At 42.6% G+C, this 12,970-nt stretch overlaps 1 protein-coding gene across 1 annotated transcript in view; it reads right to left on the bottom strand.

Annotated features, from left to right (window-relative positions):
- Window positions 1-12,970, bottom strand: part of NLRP5 (NLR family pyrin domain containing 5) — a 41,909-nt gene that overhangs the window by 19,021 nt on the left and 9,918 nt on the right. The window contains exons 4-8 of the mRNA XM_007115076.3: window positions 12,748-12,915; window positions 9,379-9,543; window positions 7,599-7,769; window positions 4,916-5,086; window positions 1,870-2,040 (exon numbers count right to left, since the gene is read on the bottom strand). Of these exons, the coding sequence (XP_007115138.2) occupies window positions 1,870-2,040; window positions 4,916-5,086; window positions 7,599-7,769; window positions 9,379-9,543; window positions 12,748-12,915 (846 nt within the window). The remainder of the gene's footprint in view (window positions 1-1,869; window positions 2,041-4,915; window positions 5,087-7,598; window positions 7,770-9,378; window positions 9,544-12,747; window positions 12,916-12,970) is intronic.

Raw genomic sequence — 12,970 nt, 5'->3', positions numbered from 1 at the left:
GCCCACATGCCGTGGAGCAACTAAGCCCGTGCGCCACAACTACTGAGCCTGCGTTCTACAGCCCATGAGCCACAACTACGGAAGCCTGCATGCCACAACGACTGAAGCCCATGCACCACAACTACTGAAGCCCACGTACCTAGAGCCCGTGCTCCGCAACAAGAGAAGCCACCACAATGAGAAGCCTGCACAACGCAAAGAAGAGGAGCCCCCACTCGCAACAGCTAGAGAAAGCCCGCACGCAGCAACGAAGACCCAACGCAGCCAAAAATAAAGAAAAAAGAACGAGGAAGGACTCACTTGTGAAGACCAGGTGGGAATGATCAAGTCTTAGAGGCCAGTGTGGACCAATGGTGATGGTGAGGAACAGAAAATCTGCCAGCACTTAAGTGCAACCCCAGAGAAATGGCATCTCCAATGGACTAAGCTGAATTTTCTATACCATGCAGCATTAGGGCTCAAAATGCCAATTCCATGAAAATAAATAGAAGAATTAATACTTGGGGGCTTCTCAGAGGTTTGTGGACCATGATCTCTATCCAATTCCTTTCGTTTGTTTATTTTTGGGGAGAGAGAGCTCTCAAAGTGGTCCCACTTTTTGGTCCATTAACTCTACCTTTGTAATTGATCATAAGAAAATGCTATCAAGCACACAAAGTTTGATAAGGTACACATGACTAAAACACTGGACATAAGCCCAGTGTCCAGCTTTTGGGGATTTTATTTATTAAAATTTTATTTTTTGGCCACACCACTTGGCATGTGGGATCCTAGTTCCCCGACCAGGGATTGAACCCATATCCCTTGCAGTGGAAGCACAAAGTCCTAACCACTGGATCGCCAGGGAAGTCCCAGCTTTTGGGGGTTTTTAAATTTATTATGGGGCTTCCCTGGTGGCGCAGTGGTTGAGAGTCCGCCTGCCGATGCAGGGGACACGGGTTCGTGCCCCGGTCTGGGAGGATCCCACATGCCGCGGAGCGGCTGGGCCCGTGAGCCATGGCCGCTGAGCCTGCGCGTCCGGAGCCTGTGCTCCGCAACGGCAGAGGCCACAACAGTGAGAGGCCCGCGTACCGCAAAAAAAAAAAAAAAAAAAAAAAAGTTATTATGCACCATTAAATGGAATACCATATCGTGCTTCATTTACTATTATGATTTGCTTATCCTTAAGGACAGAATGTGAGACCCAAGCAAGGTTTAGGTTCCCTGGGAGTTTTAGTTCCCCGTGGTGTATGATTGGTGGGGGAACTGCAGAAATATTGAGAGCCACATGCCTGCCACATGGTAAGAATACCTGAAGTGGTAACTGCTAGGATCCTTTCTTTGTGACACATTCAATGTTGCTTATGCATCCGGGAGACATTAACTGAAATATTAAGAGTGATTATTGCTTGGTTTCAAGCTGAGAGATTTATTTCTGCTTATTGAGGTCCTTTAATTTTCCTAGTTGGTTTAGTGATGGAATACTCCTAGTATATAAAAATGTTCCAATAGGGGTGAAGAAATTTCAGCCCCAGAGAGAAAAGGGATTGAGAGATAGACAGTCACCCCCCTCCCCCTCCCCCCACATACAGAATGAATAGCTGAAGATTAACTTGGTGCAAGATGTTCTGAAAAGTAAAGAGGTTTTAGAGATCAAGCGTGTCCTAGAACCCCATAGATCCTTCCACGGGGCTCCTGTCCAGAATACTTTTTCCTCTTTCCTTCCCATACTCACTGCAGTGTCAACACATCAACTTACCCAGAGTGTCCGCTGGCAAGAATGAGCCTCAGTTGACCCTAGAACTAATCTGTGGTACCATCGCTCTGGACATTCTATAACCTCAGGCCCCCAGATGGTAGAGTTGACCCACAACAACCAGGGAAACTTACTCAAGGTCCTGGAGGGGACAAGACGGCTCCATCATGACCTCACACAGAAGGTTCATCCCGTCATCTTCCAAGGGGTTCATGCTAAGGCTCAGATGTGTCAGATGTCTGTTTCCCATGAGTGCAAATGCAAGAAAGCCACAGCCAGCCACATCCAGGTTGCATGCGTTTAGTCTGCAGGGCACACGCAGGGAAAGGGGATGGTCATACATGTTCCTCAGTGTGACCTCACGTGAGCCACTTCCCTCGGCCTCAGTTTTCTCCTCCTGTGGGTGTCAGGAGTGGGATAACCGTGGAACACCTGGCACAGTGCACATGCTGGATGCTAGTCAAGATGCATCTCTTTTTAACTTTCCTCCTACTCAATGCATTCGCTTCCTATGGCTGCTGTAACAAATGGCCACAAACTTAGTGTTTTAAAAACACACCTATGGGGCTTCCCTGGTGGCGCAGTGGTTGAGAGTCCGCCTGCCAATGCAGGGGACACGGGTTCGTGCCCCGGTCCGGGAAGATCCCACATGCCGCGGAGCGGCTGGGCCCAAGAGCCATGGCCGCTGAGCCTGCGCGTCCGGAGCCTGTGCTCCGCAACGGGAGAGGCCACAACAGTGAGAGGCCCGCGTACCAAAAAAAAAAAAAAAAAAAAAAAAAAAAAACCCCAAAACACACCTATGTTATCTTATGGTTTTGGAGGTCAGAGTCTCACTGGGCTGGAAATCAAGGTGTCAGCAGGGCTGTGTTCCTTCTGGGGAGAATCTTTTCCTTTGCCTTTTCCAGCTTTTAGAAGCTGCCCACATGCCTTAGATCTTGGTCTCCAGCCAGCAACTGTATCACTCTGTTATCACCCCTCCACCTGTGATTCTCCTACCTCCTTCTTTCCCTCTGAAGGACATGTGTGATTACATGGGGGCCACCCAGATAATCTAGGAGAATCTCCCCATCTCAAGATTCTTTTTAAAAAGTTTTTCTTCTGCTGTTTTATTCCATTCCATTTTATTTTTACTTTGGCTGCACTGCACGTCTTGTGGTATCTTTAGTTCCCTGACCGGGGATCGAACCTGTGCCCCCTGCAGTGGAAGCGTGGAGTCCTAACCACTGGACCGCCACGGAAGTCCCTCAGGATTCTTAATCACACTGCAAAGTCCTTTTTACCATGTAAGGTAACATATTCATAGGTTCCGGGGATTAGGACATGGACATCTTGGCGAGGGGGTGGCGCTCACTCGTCTATCTACACTACTATCTCCCCATACTTACTCACTGGGGAACCTTAGAACTCGTCATAAGGTAGACATGTGAATCAAAGTTATATGCTTCAACAGAATTTCTGGCTACAGGTATACCATTAATGCACGAATATTTTCCCCTCATGTGACGTCGTTGGTGGACTAATCGGTCAAAGAGATGAAATGGCAGAGCTGGTTGTCAGCACTGAGCAAGATTAAGTCTCACATTCTTACTGTCAAACCAAAGATTTCGGATAGAAGAGTCTGGCAACACAAGGGGACGGCATTTAAAACTGTGACGGGGACACCTACACCTACTGTAAAATAGCTAGAGTACACAGCACCCCCAGATGTGTGCGTGTGTCACACACACTTTGTGGCTATTGATCCTGCATCACCAGTACCCGCATCTAAAAATCTCATCTCTTTTTTTTGGCCACGCGTCATATGGGATCTAAGTTCCTTGACCGGGGATCGAACCAGTGCACCCTGCATTGGAAGTACAGAGTCTTAACCACTGGACCGCCAGTGAACTACTGAAAAATCTCAGCTCTTATCCAACACTCCCTTGCCAGAATCTAACCTATGTAAACATAGGGACCACATCTGCCTCTCATCTCTGTCCCTAGCAACCAAGAGTGTTTGCCCAACGTAGGTGCTTAATAAATGGTCAAGCCTCCTTATTCATGGACTCTGCATTCCTGAATCTGCCTCCTTGCTAACATTGGTGTCCCCCAAAACCGATATTTGCAAATCAATAATGTGCAGAGCAGAGAAAAATTTGAGTTGGCGGTTGCACATGCTCCTAGCTGAGGTTGGAATTTTTCAGCTGTCACACCAGAAACAGGCATCCTTTTCATGGTCCAGTTAACGCCGTGATTTTTTGCATTTTTGTGTTTTTTTTGTTGTTGGTGGTGGTGACTTCATTGTTTAAAATGGCCCCCAAGGATAGTGCTAAGGTGCTGTCTAGTGTCCTAAGGGTAAGAAGGCTGGGATGTGCTTTATGGAGAAAACATGTGTATTACATAAGCTTCCTTCAGGGATGAGATCTAGTGCTGTTGGCTGTGAGTTCAATGTTAATGAATCAATAATATGCATTAAATAAAGTGTCTTTAAAAAAAACACACAAAACAAGATTATGTATTGATTGGTTGAAGAAAATGGGACACAAGTGGACTTATCTATGAAACAGAGACAGACACACAGACATAGAGAACAGACTTGTGCTTGCCAAGGGGGAGGGAGGCTGGGGGAGGGATGGATTGGGAGTTTGGGATTAGCAGATATAAGCTATTATATATAGGATGGATAAACAACAAGGTCCTACTGTATAGCACAGGGGACTATATTCAATATCCTGTGATAAACCATAATGAAAAAGAATATATATATGTATAACTGAATCACTTTGCTATGCAGCAGAAATTAACACAACAATATAAATCAACTATACTTGAATAAAATAAATTTTAAAAAATGTGACCAGAGGCTCCCAGGAACCTAATCCTGTATTTCCCTAGGAGCAATGGTTCAGTATTCGCTAATTCAGCATTTGCTAATTCAGTATTCACGGCAACTTTACAGAACACAACTGCCGCGAGTAATGAGAATCGGCTGTATTTGGATAAATGAGGACTTCCCACTGTAATAAAACACAGAGGCGGAGGTGGAATTTTCCACAGAAGGATGAAATATAGGAGCTATCAGGAAGGGCAGGATGTGGCACTTATCAGGTCCCTTCGTCCTGACAATTTCCACGTTCCCCACTGCTTTCTGCTCTTTGTAATAAAGCTACGAATCCTCGCGGGGCAGCGAGTTGGACTCACATCAGCCTCTGTAGACCACAGTTGGGAAGTTTCACGGCTCGACACAGCAGATTCATGCCTTCACTCCCCAGGCTGTTTCCTGACAGGTACAGGTGTGTCAAGCTCTGGTTCTTGGTGAGAGCTGAGGCCAGATCCTGGCAGTCAGTGGCTGTGAGGCCACAGTTCCCCAGTCTGCAAAGAGAGAGTCCCAGAAAGGAAATGATATCTATTCTGAGATTTCCATCTCTCCCTCCCTTGCAAGGAAGGGAGAGAAAGGTCACCCCCATAGCTGACACGCCCTGGCAGATATCTGGTGATGTCGCATCATGTCTGTGTTTAACTTGCAAACTCAACTCCAGTGATTCAGTCCCCAAATTCCACTCTGAAAGAATGAAATAATGCCATTTGCAGCAACAAGGATGGACCTAGACATGGTCATACTGAGTGAAATAAGACAGAGAGAGACAAATATCATATGATATTGCTTATATGTGGACTCTTAAAAGACACAAATGAATTTACAAAACAGAAATATGACTCACAGACGTAGAAAACAAACTTATGGTTACCAAAGGGGAAAGGTGGCAGGGAGGGATAAATTAGGAGTTTGGGATTAACAGATACGGACTACTATATATAAAATAGATAACCAGTAAGGACCTACTATATAGCACAGGGAACTCTACCCAATGTCTTGTAATAATCTACAAGGGAAAAGAATCTGAAAAAGAATATATATATATATATATATACGTACATATATATACCTACACACATATATATATACACATATACATTTTTTATCTGAATCACTTTGCTGTACACCCAAAACTAACACAACATTGTAAATCAACTATACTTCAAATCAAAACAAAACAGAACAAAAAAATACTACTCTAAATATCGTGGGTGATTAAATCTTCCATCAGCCACCATGGGCAGCACCTGGGCAATGCGAATCTGCTCTCTATCTGGCTGTTTTACTGTGGTGTGAGGTTTTGCAGAGATGGGCGACTTCCCTATTTAGAAGGACTTACATTTAATACATCATGACCCATAGGTATAAACTAGATAGTCCACCTCTTTAGCAAAGCTTAAGAAGCAACAGTACTTGAAAATGAGTTTAATAGTACTTCTCTCATGGGATTGTGGCAAAATTAGATGAACTGACACATCTGACGTGCTTAGAGCCGTGCAATGCACATAGCAAGCACTTCCGCTGTATTATTGGTGGTGCTTCCTTTCAATGAAGGAAGAAATGCTTGCTGGGTTGGACTTGAAGGGGATCAGGACAGGCCACCTCAAAAATATGCTACTTTGACTTAAACAGTATTTTGAGCTGGAGGCAATTAAGAAAAATCAGACACAGGAGGAGCTCTCTGCCCTCCACCTACCTGCCTGAAAGCAGGGCACACATCTCCCCCACTTCCTGTACCAGGGAAGGAACAACCTTTATCACAGAGATAGAGGTGGCACTGAGGCGAGTCTTCCTATAACCCTTATTTTCTATTAGCTTCCCCCATTTACTTCCTAGTCACCTTCCCATAATTTATCAGCCCATAGAAGCCCTAAACCCCTTTCCTTTGTCTAGTCACTTCTCCACAATTCATTACCTTTCGTTAAAATGGTATATAAGCTCCTGAGTCTAACTGCTTCTTCGGGCTTTTCACTTCCTTTCTGTGAAGGCCCCATGCGCATTAAAAAAAATCAACATCAGTAAAATTTGTACGCCTTTTCTACTGCAAATCTGTCCATTGTCTGTTTAATTTGCAGGCCCCAGAAACTGATCATAAGAGTGTAGAATAAAGTTTTTCTCCCCCCCCCCCCACAGGTTGATGGCTAGAAGGTGTGTTGGCTTCCACTGTGATTTTTTTTTTCCCCCTTCTGGGCTTGAAAGGGTAATTTGTGCCACTTGGTTTTCAACTTTTGCTCTGATTCAGAACCAAACTCCCACTGAAGGAGGATGCTCCTGCCATGGCATGCTTTGGGAGTGGTGGGGAGAAACAACCTTGTCCAAATTGTGAGATGTCAAGGAGGAAATGCCCAGGTAACAAATCAGTTCCCTAGGTATCAAACGGGAGCTCAGATTTTAGTTGTGCCTTTTATTCCCTGTATGACCTGAGACAAGAGACTTCCCTTCTTCTGGATTCTGTTTTCCTTATCAGCAAATGGGAGGGAAAAATTGCCAGCTGGTAGGTTGCTTGTGAAAATGATGTTAATGGGAGAGAACACTTAGCACAGAGCCTGGTGCTTAAGGATGCCATAGATGGCAGCTTAACCACAATCCTACGTCTCTCTGGGATTTTGGCATTGCAGAAAGTTTCAAGTATACAGTACAGTATTGTTAACTATAATCTGAATGCTGTATGTTAGATCCCCAGAACTTATTCCTCTTATAACTGGAAGTTTATACCCTTTGACACATATCTCCCCATTTCCCCAACTCCCAGCCTCTGGCAACCTCCATTCTACTCTGTTTTTCAAGTTCAGCTTCTGCTCTGGTCTTTTATATCAGTCTGGAGTCAGTAGCAAAGACATAGATGTTAGTTTTTGGGTCTTTCTCAAACCTCCACATTGGGCTCTCTCATGAGCTCCCTTCTCCCATTCTAACCCTCGGCTTACACAACAGCCAATTCCCCTCCCTTTTCCCCCATGACCTGGATGATCTCAAGAGTAGATAAATAGTGAACAGAGTTCAACTCACATAAGCTTCTGCAGGGTGCACTGTGTGACCTTCAAGGCATCACAGAGAGACTTTATGCTCTGGTCCGTCACCTTATTTCCTGCCAGGCTCAGGGATTTCAGGCTGATGGACGTAACAAGCATTTGGGAGATCACCTGGCAACAGGTGTGAGTTAATTCACAGTGATCCAACCTGCAGAGACAGGTAACAGGAGACACATCCTCACCTCTTCCCAGAAGCAAGCCATTTCCCCTCCTTCTACTCTCCGACTGACTTCCTTGGGTTACGTTTTTAAATGTGCAGTTTGCAAGTTAACATAAGGTGCAAAGCAAGCTACTCTTCCCCACTTGCGGTGAATCAGTCAACAAAGTTGAGCAGACCTCATGCTCATCTGTCTCAAAATACGCCAAAAGCGCCAAGGAGTAGTGGTCTTTAGTTCCAGCCAATCTAATTGGCAAGACACATGCCCAGGAATTACAAAACTGTGGTAATATCTCCAAACTGGCAATGACCAAAATGGCCCTGAATTGGTGAATGGTTACACTAACTGTGCACATCTGTGTCACCGAATGGTACTCAGTAATAGAAAGGAACACGCTGTTGCTACATGGAACAGCTTGGACGGATCTCAAGGGCATTTACAGATTGAAAAAAAACCCATCTCAGGCGATGACATACTGTATGGTCCCATTCATACGGTGCTGTTGAATGAAAAACTATAGAGATGGCAAACCTGAGTGTGTGTACACACACACACACACACACACACACACTCACACACAAGGAGATACTATTCAGCCACAGAAAGGATGAAATCTTCCCATTTGTGACAACATAATACCCTCAAGTTCAATTTGTGTTAAGTGAAATAAGACGGAGAAAGACAAATACCATATGATTGCACTCATAATGTGGAATCTAAAAAACTGATAAAGAAAACCCCCAAATAAATGAACAAACCAAATCAAAACAAACATGTCGATACAGAGAACAGAGTAGTGGTTACAGGGTGGTGAGGGAGGTCTACTGCATAGTGACGCATAGAAAACAAATTTTTGGTGGTGAGCATACTGAAGTGTAGATGGAAGTAGAAATATAATGTTGGGGACTTCCGTGGTGGCGCGGTGGTTAGTAATCTGCCTGCCAACGCAGGAGACAAGGGTTCGAGCCCTGGTCCGGGAAGATCCCACATGTCGCGGAGCAGCTAAGCCCGTGCGCCACAACTACTGAGCCTGCTCTCTAGAGCCCGCAAGCCACAACTACTGAGCCCGTGTGCCACAACTACTGAAGCCCGTGCACCTAGAGCCCATGCTCAGCAACAAGAGAAGCCACCGCAAGAAGCCTGTGCACCGCAACAAAGAGTAGCCCCTGCTTGCCACAACTAGAGAAAGCCTATGTGCGGCAACGAGGACCCAACACAGCCAAAAATTAATTAATTAATTAATTAAGAAATATAATGTTATATAAGTTTCATATATACAAGTCAATGTTACCACAATAAAAAATAAACGTTTTAACAGCCTAAATAAAATTGGTTTTTGCCAGAAAAAAAATTGAAAGTTACTTTTTTCTTGTGGTGAAATATACATAACACAAAATTTACCATCTTAACTTTTTCAGTGTACAATTCAGTGGCATTAATTATATACACACTGTTGTGCAGCCATCGCCAGCAACCTTATCCAGACTCCTGATTCTCTATAATATTTTAGCAGCTTTCTGTAAATGATCATTTCAAAATAAAAAGTAAAAACAATAAAGCCCTGAAATCCGCAAAGCAAAAACCATACCCAGGACTTACCTCAGAGACTCCAGCAAACAGTTTGGGTGCTTTACTGCTTCACATGCCATCATAACATCTCTGTCCTTCAGGTGAGTGCTTTCCAAGTCCAGGTATTTAATATTTCGGTTGATAAGAGTTAGCCAGAGGTGACGGAGACCAGGGGTAATCTGGGCACCTGTAAATCTACAGAAGAGGAGAGAAAACACTAGTTAGACATTTGGGTGACATTTGGTTGTATCCTAATTTTTCCTTCTTGCTCTTTCTTCCATTTCAACTCTGATCTCTCGTTATTTGCATTTACAATTGCCCCTCAAATAACATGGACTTAAACTGCACGAGTCCACTTATACCTGGATTTTTTTTTCAATAAATATATAAAAATATATATGTAGAACATTGTGTGCAAAGCTTGTACTGAAGTGGATAGCCTATCATTACACAGGAATAAGGTGAGTGATATTCAGTATAAAATTAATGTGTTTGTTTTCTCACTGTTTTATAACTTTGCTCTCAAAGTATTACATTACTGTACAGTCTGCCTTTCTCTCTCATAATTGTAGAAACTGTATCAGCTGATCGTCACAGGTAAGTGTTTTTTTTAAATGTAACAATGTTTCCAGTATGAGTATGACTGTAATATGTATGCCATAAAAATTTTATAATGATTCATTCATTAGTGTACAGGCTAAGCTACCATAAAGCAATCCTATTGCTGCTTCTTCATTATCTATGAATGAATCATTACACCTGTAAATAAATATGAATTTCTTTCACATTATATTTTTATTTTTGATGTCCACTGTTACATGTATGTATATACACATATGTATGTTATACATATAACACCTAAAGTATTTTGTATCATATAATATTGATGGAGATACTGACAAATGATTCCCCTTATAAATAGACAACATCAATTTATGGTATCAATAAATACAGTACTGTAAAAATGTACTTTCTCTTCCTTATGATTTTCTTAATAACATTTTCTTTTCTCTAGCTTACTTTCTTTTAAGACTACAGCATATAATACATATATAAATATGTATTAATTGACTATGTAATTGGTAAGGCTTCTGGTCAACAGTAGACTATTAGTGGTTAAGTTTTTAAGGAGTCAAAAGTTATGTTTGGATTTTTGACTGCATGGGACCAGCGCTTGGCATTGTTCAAGGGTCAAAACAATTCCTGCATTGTTCAAGGGTCAAAAGTATTTTATTTTAAAGCAGCAAATACTTGAGTACCTATGATGCATCAGGCACTGGGAAGAGCATATTAAACAATGCAAGAAAGCTAAAAATAGAGATACCATATGATCCAGCAATCCCACTCCTGGGCATATATCCAGACAAAACCATAATTCAGAAAGAGACATGTACCCCGATGTTCACTTCAGCACTACTTACAATAGCCAGGACATGGAAGCAACCTAAGTGTCCATCAACAGATGAATGGATAAAGAAGACGTGGTACATATATACAGTGGAATACTACTCAGCCATAAAAAGAACAAACTAATACCATTTTCAGCAGTATGGATGGACCTAGAGATTATCATACTAAGTGAAGTAAGTCAGACAGAGAAAGACAAATATATGATATCACTACGTGAAATCTAAAAAAAATGGTACAAATGAACCTATCTACAAAACAGAAATAGAATCACAGATGTAGAAAACAAACTTATGATTATCAAGGGGGAAAGGGTGGGGGAGGGCTAAATTGGGAGATTGGGATTGACATACACACACTACTATATATAAAATAGATAACTAATAAGGACCTACTGTATAGCACAGGGAACTCTACTCAATATTCTGTAATGACCTATATGGGAATAGAATCTAAAAAAGAAAGGATGTATGTATATGTATAGCTAATTCACTTTGCTATGCAGCAGAAACTAACACAACATTGTAAATCAACTATACTCCAAAAAATTTATAAAAAAAGAATGAAAAATGTTATGGTCAATTAAGAATAGAGCTACAGATATCTAGCCAAGTTCAAGTTGAAGAAAAAAGTCAAATGTCAGACTGTGCAATGTGATATCATTTGGATTAAAAACTTCATATGCCACTATATATTTATAATTGCATGGAAAACTTATGAGAATATGTGAAAGTAATTAGGCAAACAGGAAGCTGAAGAGTCATCAAGGGACTTACAGAAAATCCTTTGTACTTCCTGAATCTCTTTACCATTATCATGTATTAGGGTTGAATGACAAATACAGTGATGACATGGATTTTTTTTTTAGAGTTACTTTTTTTTTAACATCTTTATTGGAGTATAATTGCTCTACAACGGTGTGTTAGTTTCTGCTGTATAACAAAGTGAATCAGCCATACATATACATATGTCCCCATATCCCCTCCCTCTTGCATCTCCCTCCCACCCTCCCTATCCCACCCCTCTAGGAGGTCACAAAGCACCGAGCAGACCTCCCTGTGCTATGTGGCTGCTTCCCACTAGCTATCTATTTTACATTTGGTAGTGTATATATGAATGACATGGATTAAAGCAAGTGACAGGGTGTAACAAGAGCTTAACATAGGGGCAGCTAGTGGGGAGGGATTCCCAAGGGAAAAACAGTTAAGATAACAGCTGACAGAGAAATCAAGTTTGGTGTCGGACTTAAGGTGAACAAAGCATTATTCCTTATTCTGGGATCACCAAGGTCCTTGACTCAGCCCAGTTTAAGGAAACTAATTAGGGAAGAGATAGAAGTGACCAGGAGAGGAAAATGCTTGCAGCCAAGAACTTGACTTGGTCTAGTCTTGAGTGTCACATGTGCTTCACTTGGTCCTGGAGGGAAAAGTAGAAATAGAACCTTTGTTGAAGTAGAACAAGCCCTTCATTTCCTGCTCTAGGTGTCTGGTAAGTACCCTGGCATCTCCAAAAGACCCAGGAACTTATTGGGTTGGCCCAGAAAGTTCATTTGGGTTTTTCCATAAGGTGTTATGGAAAAACCCGAACGAACTTTCTGGGCCAACCCAATATATTAGGTATTTAAATATTTGTTACCTTATTAGCCTAAAAGCATTAATGACTGATTTAAAGGCTCTCACAGATCATGCACTTTGATCTTGCTATTGCCTCATGCTCTACCATTTACTGAAATGAGCCTGCCTCACTTTTCCCCCACTAACCAACTCCTATTCATCCTTCAAGACCCCGAGTAAATGAACCCACCTTAGTAATCCCTTCACAAGGTCTTTAGTCATTCCCCATCCTGTGCTTTTGGGAACTTGGTTCCTATACCTTCCATGGCACTTATTCCCTCCGAATACATTTTAGAGATTGGTCTCCCTCAGTAGGTGGGAGAGGAGAGCCATGACACAGCCAGGCAAAGGGGCATGTGCAGGGGCTGGGAAGCCTTACATCAGATTCTGTATTTTACAGGTTGGCTGCCTCAGCTTGATGCAGAGGGTCTTCATGGCCTCTTCACTCAAGATGCTGCCGCTCAGGTCGAGCTGTCGTAGGTTTGGGTGGGTGCTGAGCACGGAGCAGAGGACTTCCCAGTGTTCGTCCTGGGTCTTGATCTGCAGGCTATGTTGGAGAAGGAAATAAGCATTTGCTTCCACAGGATGGATTTTTTTTTTTT

The sequence above is a fragment of the Physeter macrocephalus genome, chromosome 17 (assembly GCF_002837175.3).
Source record: "Physeter macrocephalus isolate SW-GA chromosome 17, ASM283717v5, whole genome shotgun sequence".
Taxonomy (NCBI): Eukaryota; Metazoa; Chordata; class Mammalia; order Artiodactyla; family Physeteridae; genus Physeter; species Physeter macrocephalus.
Note: the sequence above shows the minus strand (reverse complement) of the source record. Positions and strands in the feature narration are given on the sequence as shown.